Genomic DNA, 20478 nt, shown 5'->3' with positions numbered 1-20478 from the left:
ATGGGCATACACCTAACTGGTAGAGGATAAAAATGGCTTTCTTTGCTCTTCTCCATGATTCCCAAAGTTGCTTTTTTTTTACCAAGGAGGGAGTTGTCTGATGGATGACTAGACAGACATTTTCCTTTTTGTTTTGTGTGGATGCCTTATACTTCTTTGTGCTCTTTGGGCTTGCTATCTTACACACTGCTTAGTAATTTGTTTACCAAGAATGTTCCTAGCTTAACCGTGGTCTCAATTTTAGTTCTATGCAAATAAGACCATGTCTCATTGTCACTCTGGTCATGCAGTAACTGACTCTAGACAGGTGATGATGGACAGAACTACAATATCCTTTTCTCCTGAAAGAAAATTTAAAGAGGACTCCAGTTATTAGGTTTTCCCATAGATGTTGCTTGTATTTCAGATAATCATATTTGTTGGTACAGTTTTATTTGCCACATAATGTGCGCAAAACAATCAGAAATGCATACTGGTTATTTGTTTGTTTGTCATTTTTTAGTAATGGGGACTGAAGTCACAGACATTTTACCCCTGAGCTACATCCCAGATCTTCTTATTTTTTTTTTTTTTAATTTTTATTTTGAGACAGGGTCTCGCTAAGTTGCTTAGGGCTCAAAAAGTTGCTAAAACTGGCCTCAAACTTGAGATTCTCCTGCCTCAGCCTTCTGGGATTATAGGCAGATACCACCATGTCAGGCAGAAATGCACACTATTGTGAGACTAAAACCATCAATTTTTTAAATTATGGAAAATATGATCCAGTCATTTTAACTTTAAGTGTGAAATTTCTTACTTCTAAAAGGGAAGATGTTTTGAAGGATAATCTCCTTTTGTTGTTTTGATACTTCATGAATTTCCAGTTTAAAAAAATGCAGTTTGCCAAAAACCCGTTATTATGTATACATTTCAAAATAAATTCAGTTAAAACTCCAAACAAACAAACAAACATCAACAAAAACCCTAACCAGTAGAAATATTGGAAACTGAATTATTTGCAAAAGAGTTGGAAAATGTTCTTTCTAGATGTTAGACTGGACAGAATTACTCTGATATTTATGTTTAGGTCAATGGGGGAAGAACTCCTTTTTGAAAAAATCAAGGAGTACAACAAATCAATAAGAGGGATCATAGGGCACCATGTTAATGACAAATCACAGGAGGTGGCTCCATAAAGGTTGTGAAAACTAGTTTCTCATTGCAGGAATTGGGTTGGGCCACCCCTTTGCCCCCCTTCTCAAACACAAATATTTTCATATAATAAAAGCCTGCTTCCCTATTCTTATAGCCCAGCCTCCAGTCCTCCTACACGACCATTTTTAAGGGGTTTACCCCGCGGACTTCTCCAAAGTTTGTAGATTTTATCTCTTTCTGCACCTCGTTGAGTAGAGGTGACGGGTCCCTGTGGGGGATCGCTCCGGGTGAGAGGGACAAGAAACACCCACTAGGACCCAACCCAGGCAGCCAGCGGCCGAGCATGCGCTGAGAGTTTGTGCAGCTGGCCCTGGCCGCCACTGCTGCCTTGTCCGGACTTGGCGAGGACTTGGGAGGGACAGCGGCGCTGGGAGGTGGCTTAGCAGAGACTTTCCAGCAACTGCTGCCCAGGACTCTTTTTTTTTTTTTTTTTTTTTTCCTTTTTCCCAGGAGGCGGCGACGGCGGCGGGGGGAGAGGAAGAGAAGGAAGCGTCTGCAGCTTGAGTCAATGCAGCCCTTTGGCTCTCCGGGAATAGCGTTCCAACCCCGATGAGTCCTCTCCGTGCGTCCCCAACTGTCCCCGGGAGGGAGTGGGGCACGGAGCCCAGCGCCAACGGTGAGTGGCCGCACGTCTCTTGTCTTTCCTGCCCGCTGTCCCACCAGCCTGCTGGCGGCTGCCCTCGCTCTGTATGCTAAACTACTTAAAGGCTGGTTTTGCAGCACCGCGCCGCCGGCGCTTCTCCCCGCGCCCTGCCGGGGGCGCGCGGACGCGGTGGCGGGGCCGGTGACCGCGCTGGCTTTGTGCTCTGCGGGCGGCTGGGAGCTCCGGGTCGCGGCCGTGTCCGGGGTCGGGGGAGGGGGTATGAATGACTATCCGGCGTCTGCACAGCTGCACCGACCCTAATTCCCCGACGCCCCCTCCTCGCCCCCAGACCCAGGCTAATCCATCATTCTGGGACGGAAAACATCATTTCTCACGTTCTCCCAGAGAAACTCTAGTCGCCGAACGGAATCCCAGCTCCGCGCTGCCCTTCGGGACCCCGAGAGGGAGTGCGGAGTTGGGGGCGTCCAGGATCTGTCCCTAAGGAGAAGGGCACTCGCGCCATCGGACTCGCGGGTGGCGCCTGTGACGTCTCCGGGGCTGGGCAGTATAGTTTCTAACCTTCGGGACAGTGCCGAGCTGAGCTGTCCCCAAGGAGAGGCGTGGGTTGAGGGAGGTTTTGAAGGGCGTCTTATCAGAAGGCAGAGGGCCCCGCCGCGTGTCCCCAGAGAACCAGAGTTGACTGTGCACCTTCATTCATCCTAAGAGTCAATCTTTCTCTTCCCAACAGGTGTTATCTGACGCCAGTGTGGAACTTTGGGGAGTTTAGTTCCCACCAAGACTTAAGCAAATGATGTTTGATGAATTGATGTCCCAGATGAGCTAGGTTTAGGGACCCTCAGGACCCTTCGGAGGGCGGGCGGAGGACGAATGGGCTGACGGTGGGGAACGCAGTATAGAGAAGTCCTCTGTTGTCCTCCGCCCCCTGCAGACCGCTGCGACTTTGCCTGTGGGAGTAGAATGTGGTGAAAGGATGGGGCTTCTCCCTCCTGAGGCTCACAATGGCCAGAGAAGATTCCGTGAAGTGCTTGCGCTGCTTGCTGTACGCCCTCAATTTGCTCTTTTGGGTAAGTCAAATAGTTCCATTGCTCCAACAGGTGGGGACGGCTGGACCGGGTTTTCTGCAGCCACCAGATAATACGCCAAAGGGCATGGTTCAGCATTAATTAATTACATGGGATCACATCCTCTATTTTTCAGAGAAGTAAAATTTGACCTTCTTAAAATGTCTTTGATCTAGCTCAAGTTCCATTTGTAATTAGAAAAAAAGAAATCCAGTCTTGGAAACTAGTGTCAGTGGAATTAGACGTGAAGTTAATCTAGGGATATAAATAAATGCACGTGCTTGTACTGTTAGATAAGAAAATTATGACACACTGCTTGGGCAACTGCTTGTTTGCAGGAATTTTAGATAACTGCAAGCCATGAATTTTTTCTTTACGTCATTCTAGCCTATAAAAATTGTTTGGGGCAAGCAGTCCTAGTGTGTTTGTAGGAATTCTACCTTGGTATGCTATCAAAAAGACTTGGTAGATTTTTCTAGGGGACTCCATAGAGTCTGAAAGGTGGTTTTCATGTAACTATTTCTAAATTGGCAAAGTTTAAGGAATTTTGTGTATGCTTTTGGAAAATCCCATAACCATGTAAGGAAATAAAATATATAAAATTTAACAAGCTCATGGAAATCTTTATGCCCAATGAGTGAATGACTTTTTATGCTTTATAACCATCCGTTAATTTTCATGAAGTGCTATTAATAATCACATTATTTATAAAGTTTAGGAAAATATGAAAATTCAAGCTTAGAATGTTCCTTCAGGTCATGCTCAAGCAGGCATTTTTTTCCTTTTCATCTTGTGTGTGTGTGTGTGTGTGTGTGTGTGTGTGTGTTATATCAATGATTTATATTCAAAATTTCCTATTAGAAGTTTTAAAGCACATTTATTTATTTGGTTGGCTGGCTGGCATTGACCAGCCTTTTTATTTATTTATTTATTTTAGAGGTTTGTTATACAAGGTCTCAAGAGAATGACATTTTTGGATAAACTGGTCCTTATGGATTGGCATAATTTTAAGGTGACAAATTGAGTTTTCCTTTAGTGAATAATCTGAAAGGTATTTAAATAGTATGTTTTTTCTCAATGTGAATATTAAAACATATAATAGTTAATTTTACCATTGGAAATGTAAATCACTATGATTTTGTTGTAGCTTTTAATTCTAAAAAGGTACATTTTTAAGTGGATCATTAAATCACCTGCTAAACTAAAAGGGTTAAAATTTTGAAGTATTTCTTCTAACATATGTAATTATTACACCTATCTACCAGCTTCTAACTTGTCTACATTATGCTTTTTAATTATAGAGTCATCACATCCTATCACTAAATGGAACTTTAAAGATGGCCTGGCTGAACTTCCTTTCTTTGTGAGCAAGGAAATTAAGAGCAAGTTAAATGACTTGCCAAAGGTCAAATATTCTAATGATATTGATGCCAGGAACAGAAGTTGGGTTTCTTGCACCTAGAACATGTAGCCTTACTCAGTTTTGAACTTTGACATTACTGAGATGTTTTTGCTGCTATTCAATAACAAAATAAGGTTTGGGGAAATCTGTTTCTCTATCTTCTATAGAGGAGGAAAAACTCAAATCATTTGACAAAAGTATTGCTCTTCAGAAAAATGAAATTTGTTTTAAAACAAATTTCCTTCCTTAAGCTTCTTCAGGCATCTTGGTTGCCTCCAGAGGATGTCAAATGCTATTTCTTTATTGTTACCTTATCCTTTAATTTCCTAACTTTGTGTGTATGCATTCTGATTTGTTAATTTGTTTGGATCACTTTTCTCTTTCTTCATCCCTTCACTTCTCCTAGTATCTTCTCCATTCCAGCAAATGAATCCCTATATTTCAGATGAGATTAAGCATCCTCAGCATGGGGTGGCCATAGACAAATCTCTGCATTTCCATTTGTTTCATACAAAGAGAGATTAATGCATACCTGTCTGCATATCCATCCTCATTCATGTACATTCATGATTTTTCTTTTTGTAAAATTATTTTTTCAATTGATTTAGTGCCATAGGAGAGGGATTCTTATGTCAAAGGTATGTAATAATAATAGCAACAGAAATAAAACAAGATAAATAGCTAACATATATAACAAAATATAGCTAACAAAAAATCTTACATACTTTTATTATGTTTACAAGGAATATTTAGCATCTTATCTATTTAAAATACATGTAATAGTCCATATTTTTTGAAATTGTTGTGAGGGCTAGAGCTAACATATGTATAGCCCTCAGAACAGTGGCACATAGGTGCTGTCTACATGATAGCAGTAGGCACAGTTGTAATTACTACAGTATTGATGATGTTCAAGTAGATTCCAGGAATGGATTACTACTATCTTTTGGTACTAATAATTGTATTTGTTATTATTATGATTAATATTTCTGCTACTTCTACCACTACTACAATTTCTTTGATCTAGCAACCTTATCCTGGGAATCTATACCTTAGGAGTAAAAACATCAGTATACATTAGTATATGTACAAAACTCCCCCCCCCCCTTGGCAAGAGATAGGAGTATGGGGATTGAACTCAGTGGCACTCAACCACTGAGCAACATCCTCACTGAGCCACATCCTCTGCCCTTTTTTGTATTTTATTTTATTTTTTATTTTAATTTTTGCATTATAATCCTTATTACACATATAGAGCACTATTTTTTGTATCTCTGTGCATACAGTATGTTCACACCAACTTATGCCATTATTCATGTACTCTTTTTATTTTTTTGCATTACAATAGAATCTTGCTGAGTTGCTCAGTGCCTGCCTTGTTGTTCCTGAAGCTGGCTTTGAACTCGCAAACCTCCTGCCTCAGCCTCCTGAGCTGCTGGGATTATAAGAGTGCACCACCACACCCTGTGTATTTTGCTATCTTATCAATGTAATAATTTTTAATTTTTGACAATTTGAAAAGTTTAAAGTGTTGTCTCATTATTACTTTATTTTGTACCTCTTCCGCTACCAGTTTGCATGAGCAGCATTTTATATAGGCATACTCTTTGTGTATATGATTTCATTTCATTTTCACTAACCATTTTATATTTATTATTTAGTTTTGATGTTTGTTTATTTCTGATTTTATGTTATCTGCTGCTATGTAGTACTCAAAATAGTTAACCAAATTTTTATTCCTTTTAAAATAATTTTTCCATAGATCTGTACATGTCCTTTTATATTCCTTTTCTGTTTCTCTTTTCTTTTTTTAGCATCTGCATTTTTATTGGTTAATATTTCTTCTTCTGCCAGGCACAGTGGCACATGCCTGTAATCCCAACAGCTGAGGCTGAGGCAGGAGGATCATGAGTTCAAAGCCAGCTTCAGCAACTTAGTGAGGCCCTCAAAACTTAGCAAGATCCTGTCTCAAATTTAATACAAAGATCTGGAGATGTGGTTCAGTGGCTCAGTGATTAAGTGCCCCTGTGTTCAATATCTGGTACAAAAGAAAATTAAAAAAAGAAGATTTCTTCCAGATGAGGTGGTACACACCTATAATCTCAGCAGCTCAGAAGGCTGAGGCAGGAAAATCACAAGTTCAAAGCCAGCATCAGTAAAAGTGAGGTGCTAAGCAACTCAGTGAGACTCTGTCTTTAAATAAATTACAAAATAGGGCTGGGAATGTGACTCAGCGGTCAAATTCCCCTGAGTTCAATCCCTGGTACCCACTCCTCCCCAACAAAAAACAGATTTCTTTTTCCAACTTTGAGCTTATATTATCCATTTAAAAAATCTGTTGAGATTTTTAAATGGATAATATAAATGGATAATTTAAATAAGAGAGTTAGAATTGAATGAAATATACATTATAACTTTGGAAAAATTGGCATTAATCTTTCAGTGCTAAAGCAATGTTTTGAGATCTCATAGTATATTACCAAGTAGGAAGCAATTTTCATCTTTGTGCTGGGCACATTCCTGAGCATCCTTACATTACTCTCTTATTTAATTTTTATAGTAGCCTTGTAAAATAGTTTTTTCCCCCTTATTCCTTTTTTTTTAAGGTAAAGAAACTGGTATTCAGAGAAGTTCAGTAACTTGCTAGTAAGTGGAAGAACAGAAATTCAAAGTTCAGCTTTGTTTTCATCCAAGTGTAGTAGAAGTTACATTGCTGGGAACAGTGGCAAATTTATTTGCAGTGAAGAAGCCAAGTAAACATTCTCAGTAGGAAGGGATTAGCTGTCCACCTGCTCATTCCAAGTCCTCTGGAGCAGGACTTCTTAGTCCTCAGTGTGCATGAGAATCACCTACGCATCCTGTTAAAAATGCACTTTTGGATTTAATGTGTTGCAGTCTTTCCTGAGTGTCAGCATTTTTAACAATCTTTGCTGCTGCTGGTGGGATCCACCCTCTGAGGAGCAAGGTTTTAAGTTCTCATTGAAATTACAAGTAGAAAAGATAGTGTGGCCTTTGAACCCCACTTCTTAAACCAGTTTTCACATCCTGACTATGGCAGGGTAGAGGGAGAGAAACAGACACTCTCTGTCTTCCCACTGGGTTGTAAAATTGATAAACTTGCCCTCATTACCTAGGGGGTCAAAAGCTGCAGAACATTTTAAACAGACTTATCCTGATGTTTCTTCTATATTGGCATCCATTCACCTTTTCTATTCCACTGGGTGTTTAGGGAAGACAAGAATGAATGTTAATCAGGAAAACATGGAGAACTCTTGCAATTTTCTTTTGTTGTTCTGGGAGTTGAAAATCAAATTATAAATCTTTTAAGTATAAAAATACATCTTGATTGTTTAACTTCTTGAAGTGTGAGATGCAGATATGCTTAAGTGAGAGCAACCCATAGTGTATTCAAGATAACAAGTGCTCTGCATTTTCTTTATTGCTATGGATTCATTGCCTTGATTTGCCATCTGCTGAATGTCTTTTCTACATTATGATGAAACATGAGCCTGGTATAATTGTACTGGGGCAACAAACAGATGCTGGGCCCTCTACTTTGTTATGAGTGTTGTGGGTTTATAATGCAAAGGGACACATGGAGATGATGCATGTAGGGTATATCCTGGGAGCTCCTTAGAGACTATGATTCACATTGTATCCATGATGTAGCCTATCTTTACTTGAAACATATCACATTTTTACTATATAAATGGCATATTAAAGAAATGACACTTTCCTCTATTTTAAAGACGACTTTATGATATGAGTGTTTTCCATTCTTAGATGATAATTATTTTTTGCTATTAGAAATCGGGATAAATATGATTCTCTCTGAAATTGGGGAACACTTAACATTCATCAAATATGTGTGTTTATAATTTTATAAAAGTATGATGTCCTGCCTGTAGCATTTAATTTCTACTTCTCACCATCTTAGAAGAGCCGCTGTTTTGTTAGTATCATTATTAGTGATAGTTGCAATGCAGTGAAACTACCCTGATTAAATATGAAAAGAAACTCATAAAAGAAAGCCTAAAAAAACATGGACAGGAATCTAGTTCATGCTGTTGGGACTTGTGAGGTAGATGAAACTACAGAAGGCTCAAGCATTCTGGTCTTTTTCCTCTGGCCATGTGTAATGAACCGTAGGATTTTGTTCCATGCAACCCCTAAAGAGTTAGATTCTTGGAAAGTGGAAGTTTGCATTCAAAGGACATTTATGTATTCATATTAAAATACAGCTTTTTAAGCCAGGCGCAGTGGCCCATGTTTGACATCCCAGCTGCTTGGGAGGCTGACACAGGAGGATTGAGAGTTCAAAGCCAGCCTCAGTAACTTAGAGAGGCCCTAAGCAACTCAACAAGACCCTGTCACTAAATAAAATATAAAAAAATGTGCTGGGGATGTGGCTCAGTGGTTAAGCTTTAGGTTAAGCATAAGTTGTACATGGGTTCAATCCTTGGTACAAAACACACACACACACACAAAAAAAAAAAAAAAAAAAAAAAAACCTGCTTTTTGAATTGATAACCCCGACTTTATACAATGACTGGCATTCAAGTTTCTTTCTTTTTTTCTTTTTACTCTTTCTTAAGATTGGTGGAGTACTCTCCAATAAATATTTTTCATCTTGTAAATAAACTTTAATCATGAAAAATCCCTTTAGTCTTAGTGCAAACCTGACTTTTTAAGTTTTTTTTTTTTTTAATACCTTATGACTAGCTGAGTGAAGATTTGAGCCACTGCATGCTTCTTAGGAAATGCATTTCAAGGACAGGTATATGGTAGGTTCTTTGGAGTCTGCTCTGCTACTGTTGACTGGGGCAATGGGCCCCTCACTCATCTGAATCCACTCGGATGCTCCTGAGCTGGATGGAGTGGAGCTCATTGAAGTTGGCTTCACAGAAACTGTTGTGTAAAGTGAGATATCTGATCTTATTTTATCTGCAGTGCTTATAGGGTGACCAAAGACATGGAAACCTGGATGATTTTGAGAGTAGAGTGGATATCTACTCATATGCCAGAACTCCAGAGGCTTAAAGTGAGTCTCTCTCAATCACAGCAGGAAGGGGAGTCACCCTATGTACAGAGACACATGATCTGTAAGAACTACCAAGCAGAACTCCAGGGTGCTATCGATTTAGTCAGCTCTAATTAATAGGTGTTCATGCTTAAATGATACTCACAGGTAATCTCCCGACCTTATTTCAACCATCATTAGTGTTGTCTAATCTTTCACAGCATTTTTAAACAATGTTATCTGTTTGCTCTCTTTTCTTCTCCATTTCCTGCTAGAAGGGAATCTGGGAAGCAAAGCTGACACAAAGGGGAGAGGGGAGAAGGCGTGAGAGCTTGACCCACACTTTTTACTGGTGGCACTTAGGTTGTGCTGCAGCCTCCAAACAATCCGGATTTTATTATACATTTACATTTCAATAAATAACAGCTTAAATCATATTTTAAGAAGGAAAGCTCCTACTCTAATTACTTAATATATATATATATATATATATACATATATTTTTTTTTTTGATGGTGTTTGGGATTAAACCCGTGACCTTGCAAGTGCTAGGCAGCACTCTCCACCTCATTTACATCCCCAGCCCTTTTATTTTTTATTCTGAGACAGGCTGGCCTGGAACTTGTGATTCTTCCGTCTAGCTGGGTTTATAGGCATATGATACTGCACCTGGCTGGCATATTCCTACTCCAGTATTTGCAGTTTCAAGATTGCAACTAGAGGTCCTGAAAGTTTGAGTTCTTTGTCCAAGTTCTCTTTGTAGAGAGAGTGTAACTAAGATCCAGATCTCTGACATTCTGCACCTTGCTAATAGATCTGATACAAAAATAAAGTTCAGGGGGGTGACTTTAGACATCTTTCATCCTTGAAGAGAAACCATTTGTGTCACTGTCATCTTACATGAGACTATATAAGGTACAAATAGAAAACCGAAGGTTTTAAAAGGTGTTTTTGACTGTGACCTGCCATTTTATGGAAACTATAGTTATACATTTTCTGATAACCTCCAGAGAATGCAGATATACATACAGTTCTGATTTAGAAAACAACTTGATTCGTAACTTGTTTTTACAAGTGAAACCAGAGTGTCCCAAACATAAGCAAATATAACGTTTCTAAATATTTGTTGAGAGCATTTTCTAAGCAGTTTTGCAAGGCAGAATGTGGCAAATGTTCTGCTAAGTAATACACTAAATATATTTCTACAAAGTAATACTTGTGTTATTTTCTAAACATTTTCTTGAGCTTCAAATAGTATGTTGCAGTAGTTGAGACTATGTAAGGAATTATAAGCCTGGTTACAATGCTTAGTTATAACTATAGTGTTCCTAACAATTTAGTCATCAGGAATGATTTGATTTGATCAGTACACAATTGAATACCATGATGTACTCCATAATTATATATAATTATTATGTGTTAATTAAAAAGAGAAAATATCAATTTTAAAAGGGGAGAGTGCTAATTTGGTTAATGAGCAGAGAATATCATCATCGGTAAAGAATCTGAATCGCTTACATAAGTTGTGCTTCTAGTTTTAGTAATATCAGGATTAGTTATTGAGGTGACTATCTTACTTATTTAGTTTCTTGCTATAGGCATACACCATTTTGGTTGCTGTTATCAATTTCTCAACCCAAGTGAGTAAAATCACTCTATGAGCATGAAACTGTTTTCAGACATTTAATGTGGCTGGAATTAACATCTAAAGAAAAAAAAAAGCCATTGATTTTGTCCTTCACTGTAGGGTAAGGTTTTGCATTGATATTATTTATTTTGACTCATGTTCTATGTAGAGCTGTAATGTTTGGGTGTACTCCTATGGGGAGAAATAGTGGGACAGAATAGAATGTAAAGTCTGTAATTTAAAGGACTTTTGAGAGCATCTAGTCAGCTGCTAACCTGCATTGTAAATCTTTGATTGCCATTCAGCATTTCTCTGCTGGAAAACTTGCAGCTGTAAGAAGCAGACCTTGTTAAAGCACCTTTTGATTTTGTTAATGATCTCTAATAGTTGGCTTATCTAGCATCTCTTCTAATTACTTTCTGATCCAGTCACCTAATGTGTGTTAGGTTCTGCAACTGAGTGCTCTGCTAGTGACTGATGGGGAGTTGAGCCATGATCTGCCTTCTACTGGGGTGGCCATGGAAGGTAAAAACAGGAAATAACAAGTACTCTAGACTGCATGGAGAGGGAGGTCTGTGGGTGAATGAGGAGGGAGTTGGGAGATAGTCTTAACACTGGCTGATGTTTGGGCTGGTTTTGAAGAAGTAGTGGTGGCTCACCCATGAGGATAGGAAGGCTGGGCAAGATGGCATTCCAGGCACAGGGAACTGCATGAGCAAAGATGCCAACGAATTGGGAACTATGAATGATGCCTCTTGCAGTTTTGTCATTGTCCAAGCATGGAAAGGATATAGCAAGAAACAGGGTTGAAAAGATCGATTAACGGGTGTCTGAAGAATCCTTGTGTGACCTGGTCAAGAGTACAAACTTTATTCTCTAGAATGAAGCTGGGGAAAGAGGAAATAAGGGTTGGGAAGAAGCCAGGAAAGAGAGCTATAGGCTAAAATGCTGAATCTTTGTTCTATCAAGGTAGCTGAAGGTTGAATTCAGGTGGAATCTGTGAGCTGGAGAGTTCTATTATTAAGGTGATTGTAATTGCCTGGTAAGAGAGGATGAGGGCCTGAACTAGCCAGAAGCGGCAGGAAAGGGGGAGGAATTTACCCACTGTCTTGCAGGAACCATACAAAGGACATGAAACTAATTAGATGTCGAATGGAGGAAAAGGGAGAGGTTCAGGCTGTCTGCCAAGTTGCCAGTTTATATGATTGAAAGGTTGATTATACCATTTACTAAGACAGAAAAAACAGTGGGAGGGACACACAAGCTTTGAGGGGAACAGAGAGGAGTTAAGTTTTAGAGATGTTGAAATTGAGAATGACCGTGGTCATCCCCCAGCCCTGTATCACGGGGCTTCCTCCCACTTCCATTTGGTAGACCTTCAAATATCTGAGGATGCTATTTTTTAACTGATTTAGGAGTAGTTGAATCTCTTAAACTGACTGAAAAGATTAAAGGAAAGCCCTTAGGTCAAAAACGACTTGTGATAATAAGAGGTAACATATATGGATCTTATTATTCTGTTTTTTTCTTCATATGAATTTTCTCTGGTAGGATTTATTTTTTATCACACTTGCTATTTGAAAAAAACAAAAAACAAACAAACAAACAACAACAACAACAACAAAAACCTCTGAGGTTAAAGAAAGAAGTGAAAAGGAGTTAGACTTGAGATTCTTAATTGGAATTCAGAGTTCTTTGGCTCCTATTGTCATCCTGGTCAAGGCCACACACCTTGAAGTGACTTCTGAGACTCTGGTCTGCCCCCTGCCTGTTTGAGCATCCCCTCCATGTGCCAGTTGCCCTTCCTTGAACATGTCAGGCTGTCTTCGCCCTGGGACCTTTGCTCTTCTTTCTGACTGGATTGCTCTTTTCAACCCCTCTCTTCCTAATTAGCTTGACAATATTCTTCAGATCTTAGCTCTCTTAGAAAAGTTCCTCTGACCCTCTGGAACAGGTCAGAAACTCCAAAAATGATTTCTTAAATCAACTTGTACTATTTCTTCCCAACACTGAGTATGGTTTGCAGTTGCATATTTATATCTCTGATGAGTTGATTAATGTGTGTCCTTTTCACTTAGTTAATTGCACCATGGAGTCCCTGTTTCTGCGCATCCATGTCTCTCTAGCACATAGCATAGCACACAGGCAATGAGCACATGACCAATACATCTGTTTTTTTTTTTTTTTGAAAGGAAGAACGACATCAAAGTCCAGATTTCAATTATCCTACCATATAAGAAACATCTTGACTTATACTCCCCAAAACAAATACACATTTTTGTTATAAGTGGAAGAACAGTGGATAGCGAGGCAGTGTTAACAGATTATACACATTGAAGAAACAGATAACTTATTGACACCTGACTCAGAGTTATTTATGATGTTGAAAATTGACTATACAGCCTGTAAGAAATTCAAGGCTGTGGAAATAGACATCAGTCATTACTTTGAGGTGTGATAAAGAAAGGAGAGTTGTTTTAACTGCAAAATAATTCAAGACTATGAAATAAAATAGCACGTTAATAAGCTAGCCTGTCCCTGTGACACTTACAAGGTATTTAAAGACCCACATGTAGCCATGCAGAAGAACAACACATAATCTCAGATTTAAGGAGTTCATGGTCCTCAGCCAGTCCTTTGTGTTTCAATAGATTCTATTATTAATTAGGTATCCCAAGGCCAATGGATCAGTAGATAAATGCCAGTGAAAAGATGGTTTATTTTGCTTGCAGATCCCAAGAAAAAGAGTATATGTCTCCCTATGGGGTGGGGGGCTAACAGGGGAAGCAATAGGTTTGGTGGCAGGCAGAGCAGAGGGAGAGATTGGAACTGTGGGTGAGTGCTTTAAAATTGTGGTTTCCATGAAAAGGAATGGGTGAGGCAGGGTAAGCAGCTTTAGAACTGGCTAGTTTGATAATTGTCTCTGGGGTGATTAGGACAGGTGTGGTGGCCCTGAGTGTGAGAGCCTGATAAGGGAAGTCCTTGAGGGTATGGATTCTGGAACTGTTGGTTTATATTTGAAAAGTGCACCTGGGAGGAAGACTCTCCCAAGGAGAGGGTAGATTAAGGGAGGAAGAAGGTCAAGGCAAGGTGACTCACATATTATCATCTTTTCTGGCACAGGGTCTGTCAAGTATCTGCATGCAGAGCAAATGTTAAAGCATCAAGTTTGCAGAAGCTAGAAAGGGTGGCTTATACACTGTGGCTGACCCACTTGGTAGATTTTATTAAGTTTGCAATTTGTTCTTCATTCCCCAAAGAACTGAAAATTAATAATAACTGGCATCATTCTCCTTGAACTGTGGTCCCAGGGTTCCTAAACCTGACTTAGACAATCAACTCCTTTGGAAGTCTTATAAAGCCTGTAGATCATTTTCTGAATAATTGTATTTTAATATGCATGTAAACTGTATTGGCGTACAGAGTAAATTAGTTATGATGAAATACATTTCTATATACAGGTTAAGAACCATTGAGCCCCCATTCACCAGAGAATGCAGTTCGGATATTTAGATCCATCCTGACTGCTACAGAATACTCACAGCCTTCCTTTTTAAAAAAGGAATCCTTCACTCTCTCTAGGCTGGTCTCCTCACTCTTTGTGAAGTATGGAACGCTGTTTTCTAAACTTAGAAGATAGTTAGGGACTTAGCCCGGTACTCCAAAGCCCAAGGGCTTGGATTTGGTACTCAAGGTCTGCTACTCAGATATGCTACTCAAGGTCTGTGAGAACTTCAACAGGTCACTTATCTGGGCTTCATGGCACTTTTTACAGTTTTTAATTATTTCATGTAAATGTTTATTATCTGTGCCCTCCACAGTGCTTCAAAATGGCCAGGATCTTGTTTCTTTTATTCATTGTGAATCTCTGATCTAGCCCGGTGCAAGGGAGATAGGAGGTGTTGAGTAAATATTTGTAAATAAATGGTGTAAGAGTGAATTCATTAGCTGGTTTCCAAAGCAGATAGCCATTCTTCACTGTTCAAGAGGCCACAGGCTCTTCTTAGAACCTTTATCTGGAAAACATGTTTCATGGCCATCCTTTGCATCAGCACAGAATCATTTGTACTTTAGATATTCATTATATCAGTGTTTAAAGCTAAATCTGTGACAGAACCTTAACTGTTGTTGATTAAGATGCTAGAAATTGCTCCAAGTCAGGAAATTAAATTTTACTATACTTCACTTAAGATGGTAAGTGCAATGCACATTTTAGAAAGATTTCCACCCAAATAGGAAAACCCTTTAGAATATAGCAGTTAACATGCAGTTTTTAGAAGTTTTCCAGGAAGACTCATTCTCAACATATTTTAGATAGGATTTTTTTAAAGTTTTGAGTTATGGGGGGCTGGCATAGAGGCTCGGTAGTAAAGCACTTACTTGCCTAGCATGAGTGAGGCACTGGGTTCAATCCTCAGCAACACACACACACACACACACACACACACTCACAAATAGTAATAATAAAATAAAGATATTGTGTTCATCTACAACTAAAATAATATTAAAAAAGTTTTGAGTTATGGAAAATTTAAAACATGCTAAAGTAGGAAGCATAGTATAATTAATCCCAAGTTACCCATTACCCACTGTCTATAATTATCAAGATACCCTCTTCTACTTTTTGCCTAACCTTTACATATCATGATACCATATCCCAGTCATCATGATATTTCAGTTATAATTATTTCAGAATATTTGTCTAGATCATAAGGACACTTTGAAAATAAACATAAACCTAACCCATTTTTATGCCTAAAATAATGAAAATAATTTTTAATATTTTCAGACAACCAATCAGTGTTAAAATTTCCCCAGTTGTTACATAAATGTTTCTTTGCAGTTGATTTGTTTGAATCAGGATACAAACCAAATAAAAATATTATACTGGGTAATATCTTCAATCTCTTTTAATCTATAATAGCTTTTCCTCCCTTCATTTTTTCATTTGCCAGTTTTTTAAGTCAAAGAAACCATATCATTCCTCTCACGTTCTGATTTTACTGATTACATCCCGATGGTGACATTTAGCAAGTTTAAATTTATCCTCTGTACTTCCTATACACCAGTAATTAGAATTGGAGGTCTAGATTCTAGTTTGACTGACTTTTTGGTAAAAATATTTAGGAGCTATTTCTGATCACATCACATTGGGATACACAATGTGACTGTGAGGTTTTTTTTTGTGACTAAGATTGATCAATGGGTCTGGTCTCCTCAATGTGATCTCTCCATTCTAAAAGTCCCCATGAACTTTACACATGAAAACCATTCAGTGGTTCTCAGCCCTGCACATGGGAACATCTGTGGAGCTCTGACACATTTCGGATGCACAATTTCCTCTTCAGAATTGGTCCAGGGTGACTGGACCCAGTAATTTATTCAGACTTTAGTGATTCTAATGTACAGACAGGATTGAAAATTCCTGACCTGATAAATTTGGTAGCCATGGAGGAACTTTCCCTAACTGGAGTGCTAGTGTAATTTTTGCATATAGTAGCAGAAAGTTTTCTATGAAAACTTTCAGTCTTTGGTTTCCCCTTTAGTTATTTACAGGAAATGTAGGATAAATATAAATAGTGGAGTCTTATAATGAATCAAGTATCCAATGTCCTATATAGTTGAATAATGAATTTTCTTAAATATTTTGAGTTTATAGATTTTTAGAACATTTGTTATGTTTCAACCATTGCATTTATTATTGGTAGTGCTACTATTTTAATGCTTACATTTTGTCTGAATTGTAGCCAAGAGAAGCGCACTTAAATTACATCCGTGACTTTTTTTTATTCTATTTAATTGCCCAGTAGTCACATTTAATTGTTTCTTTGCTTTTAAGTATGTGAGTGTGTTTTAGGCTCATCTTATGTCTGATAATTTAGTTCTAGTGATCCCAGCTGAGGTAATTTCTCTCCTGAACCTGAAGTCAGCCATTTAATTCTTGAGTTTTCTGTATCCTATTTGGTGGTATTCTATTTAGTGGTTATGGTATGATTTACTAAACAAAATGGCATATATTTATAGTAATTGTAAATAGGTAACAAATAGTAATTAGAATATAAAGATTATGTAACAACAATTCTTAATTTTCCAGTTATTAATCCTATAGTGAGTTTTGCATAAATCCTGGTAACCATTTCACATTTTTTCTCTTTAGTTAATGTCCATCAGTGTGTTGGCAGTTTCTGCTTGGATGAGGGACTACCTGAATAATGTTCTCACTTTAACTGCAGAAACAAGGTAGGCTTTGTGATTACCTATTGAATTCTTCCATCAGGTTTCCTCCGATCCTCATGTTTAGATACCTGAGAGGTGTGGGGCTCCTCCAGGACCTTGTAGTCCTGCCCATGTCACCTGCCCATGGCACCTTGTCGCAAAGGCTGTACTTTTAGCATTGTCCCTGAGGTGTGTTGCGGGTCCCCAAGGGGATCCAGTGGCTTATGTTTGTGTGGGCCTTTCTGAGAATGGTAATCCCAGTCACCTGTCCTCCTGACAGTGTGCCATCCATGTTATATTTGTGTATTAAGGGAAGCTTGGCTACTGTTCCCCAAGGAAACCATTGCCAACTTCATACCTTCATATTCCTGAGCTAATAAAAACTGAACCTCGCAGTGATGTTTTTTTTTCTCAAGTTTCAAGGGTTGATCTACTAATATCACAAGGGACAAATTACTTTTCCTCATGTCAGAATGGAAATTGTAGTATATAACCCTTAGAACTGTGGTAAGGATTAAATTAGATACCTTTCTCTAAAGTTCTAAACACAACAAAGCTTGTGCACACTTAATAATGGTTAAGTTTTGTTATTGTTATTATCATCATTAGTTCCAAGTAATGCATTTTTGTACTATTGTAGAAAAAAATCATCTCTTTTCTTCTGTGAATACAAATCAATTCCCTCTGCATGGCATTCTTTCCCACTTTAGAGGAGGGGAAAGTCCTTCTCACAGTTGTCAGGGAGGAGAGACGTTATGCACATGGAGTGAAAGATCAGAGGAGCGAAGGTGATACTCCCCACTAGCTGGGAAATTGCCAAGGATCCCATGCAGTTTGCGGAGGCTAAGGCTTCAGAACTTATATTGTATTTTATAATATTGAGTTTTATTATATTTTAAATGAGTTGGGTAAGAATTCTTCCATTTGCACAACAAGAAAACAAAACAAAAACAATGAACAAGGAAGCAAGCAAATAAACACAAAAATAGCATCAAGGTTTTGAAAGAGGCAATATCACCATTAGCTTTAAGGGTGGTGTTTCAAAGAATCATGGTTCACAGTTGCATCTGGCACAATGTCTTGGGTGTGTTTTGAGTCCGTTTTACTTATAATGTGCTATGGTTTTCTTCTTTCAGGGTGGAGGAGGCAGTCATCTTGACTTACTTTCCTGTGGTTCATCCGGTCATGATTGCTGTGTGCTGTTTCCTTATCATTGTGGGGATGTTGGGATATTGTGGAACAGTGAAGAGAAATCTGTTGCTTCTTGCATGGGTACAGTGTTTATATCTTTTTTTTTTAAATTATAGTTAAAAGGACTAACTGGTAATATATTACTTTTTATCAGTCCACAAGATTATGAGCTTGGGGAATTGCAATAGCAGGAACTAATCTGCTGTAATTGATCATCCTGTGAGGATAGAATCCTTCTTTCTACGAGAGATGATTTCAAGTACTTGCTGTACTGAAACAATGAGTAGGGAAATATGTACATTTCTTAATGATTTCACTCCAGGGCTATCCTATACATTTTAATTTGACAGCATAGGTTTTTTTTTTTTTTAGTGTCATAGACAGGATCACCACTCAGAAAGGCCCCGCTAAGTGAGACCTGAGAGTCATAATGGAACTCTGTTTCCTACTCTTCTTTTTTTGAAAAACCCACCCTGTTAACTCATGTGAAAATCCAAGTGTTGAAATAGCAGGTACAGATTTTAATGTTGGTGCTGCCTTTACATAGTTTAGTGGACATAAGTGAGCCTCGGTTTCTCTAATCTTAGTTATTGTTAATTTTTTTTTAAACTCTCAAAGAGTTGGACAAGATTATATTTATTTTATCATCAAATTCTATGGCTAATCTTTTAAATCAAAACTTTGCAAAAATTAAAAATTAGAGTTAATTTAGTTGGTCACTGTGGTACACACCTGTAGTTCAGTGATTTGGGAAGCTGAGGTAGGAGGATTGCAGGTTGGAGGCCAGCCTCATCAATGTTGTGAGACCTTGTCTCAGAATAAAAATATAAAAAGAACTGGCGATGTATCTCAATGGTAAAGCACCCCTGGGTTCAATTCCTAGTACAAATAATAATAATAATAATTAGAGTCAACTAAAAAGTCTACACCTAGATTTTTAGAAGAACGCTGAAATATAATATATTGGACACCTAGTGGCACAGGTAACAGGATTGCCAACATGTAATTGCCAATATGTAAAACTCCTGAATAATTAACTCATTAGCTATATTCCTTTCTTTGTGGAAGGCCTCAACCCTGGCTAGGCATTAATTTCATTTTAGGAACCTAAAAAATTTGAGGGTGTGCTAGTAAACTGCATCTCTGGACAGATAAAAGCCCTGATGTATGAGGATTTCCATAGGGCAAATCCTCCCAGCATGGTTGATTTCAGGTTACCAACATGATGTCCCTGAATGTGGAGTTGCGGGGAGAAGAGCACAAATTGGCTCTTGGTAGCCAGTATGCACACACCCAAGCCTCACAAGCTCTCCTCCCACACAATTAAAACAGAAACTTAGTGGGAAGCGGAATAAAACTTCAAATTTACAAGAATAACCTGTATTGATGTATTCATGGGCATCTTGGAGGATAACTCTTGAGGTGTAACATTGGAAAACAGAGGACTTTAGAAAATAAGCCACATTCAGGAAAGCAGAAACACGCCTCTGCCTAACTTCTCTCATGTGGGTGTATGGTGGAAAGGAAAATGGTGGAAAAGTTTGGAATCATATCATGTTAAGATATTTGGACAATAACTTAAAAATAAAAGACAGGACTTTATATTAATCTTCTGTAACTTGAAGGATGTAAATATATTTTAAACTTTAAAAAGTTTCATGCTTCTTTTTTAAAACCAGTATTCAAGCGCTTCTTCTATCCAGTCTCTCAGAACAATGGCTCTTGTCCTTGCTCTTCCCAGCTGTTACTCTAGTTGGTCTCTAGGTAGTGGGATGAGGCCAGGTGGGGTCAGGTGTTTCAAGGAACCACAAGGGCTTTTGGATACACCCTTTGATAACCATTCATTCATTCCATTTACTTGGTAGCCAATCAAGTGGACAAATTACAAAGTAATCAGGCCTGCCACTGAAGATAGGACAAATCCTGGACCAGTGAAAGAGTTTTATGATGCATAAGTGACAAGGAGGACCAAGATCTTAAGGGCCATGAACTTGTGCATTTGTTCATTCCCTGATCACTTACTGAACACATTTACTACCAGTTTTTGCCATCATACCAGCCAGTGGATAGACAATTTCACTACTCTGTGATAAGATATCTAACGTGCTGAGACCAGAGAGGAAGAGTTACAGTCTCAGCTGGAATGGCTGAGTGCTGGCTTCT

At 38.5% G+C, this 20478-nt stretch overlaps 1 protein-coding gene across 3 annotated transcripts in view; it reads left to right on the top strand.

Annotated features, from left to right (window-relative positions):
* Nucleotides 1-1319: 1319 nt before the first annotated feature.
* Nucleotides 1320-20478, top strand: part of Tspan12 (tetraspanin 12) — a 73182-nt gene continuing 54023 nt past the window's right edge. The window contains exons 1-5 of one of the 3 annotated variants that reach the window (XM_026388713.2): nt 1320-1350; nt 1645-1810; nt 2727-2862; nt 17066-17148; nt 18261-18396. In XM_026388713.2, the coding sequence (XP_026244498.1) occupies nt 2797-2862; nt 17066-17148; nt 18261-18396 (285 nt within the window). In that variant the 5' untranslated portion in view covers nt 1320-1350; nt 1645-1810; nt 2727-2796. Of the gene's footprint in view, nt 1351-1444; nt 1811-2032; nt 2055-2726; nt 2863-17065; nt 17149-18260; nt 18397-20478 lie in introns of those variants that run through there. The other 2 variants (XM_026388712.2, XM_026388714.2) reach the window with 2 other exon arrangements.

This window comes from Urocitellus parryii, chromosome 3, assembly GCF_045843805.1.
Source record: "Urocitellus parryii isolate mUroPar1 chromosome 3, mUroPar1.hap1, whole genome shotgun sequence".
Taxonomy (NCBI): domain Eukaryota; kingdom Metazoa; phylum Chordata; class Mammalia; order Rodentia; family Sciuridae; genus Urocitellus; species Urocitellus parryii.
This window is presented reverse-complemented; position numbering and strand designations above follow the sequence as displayed.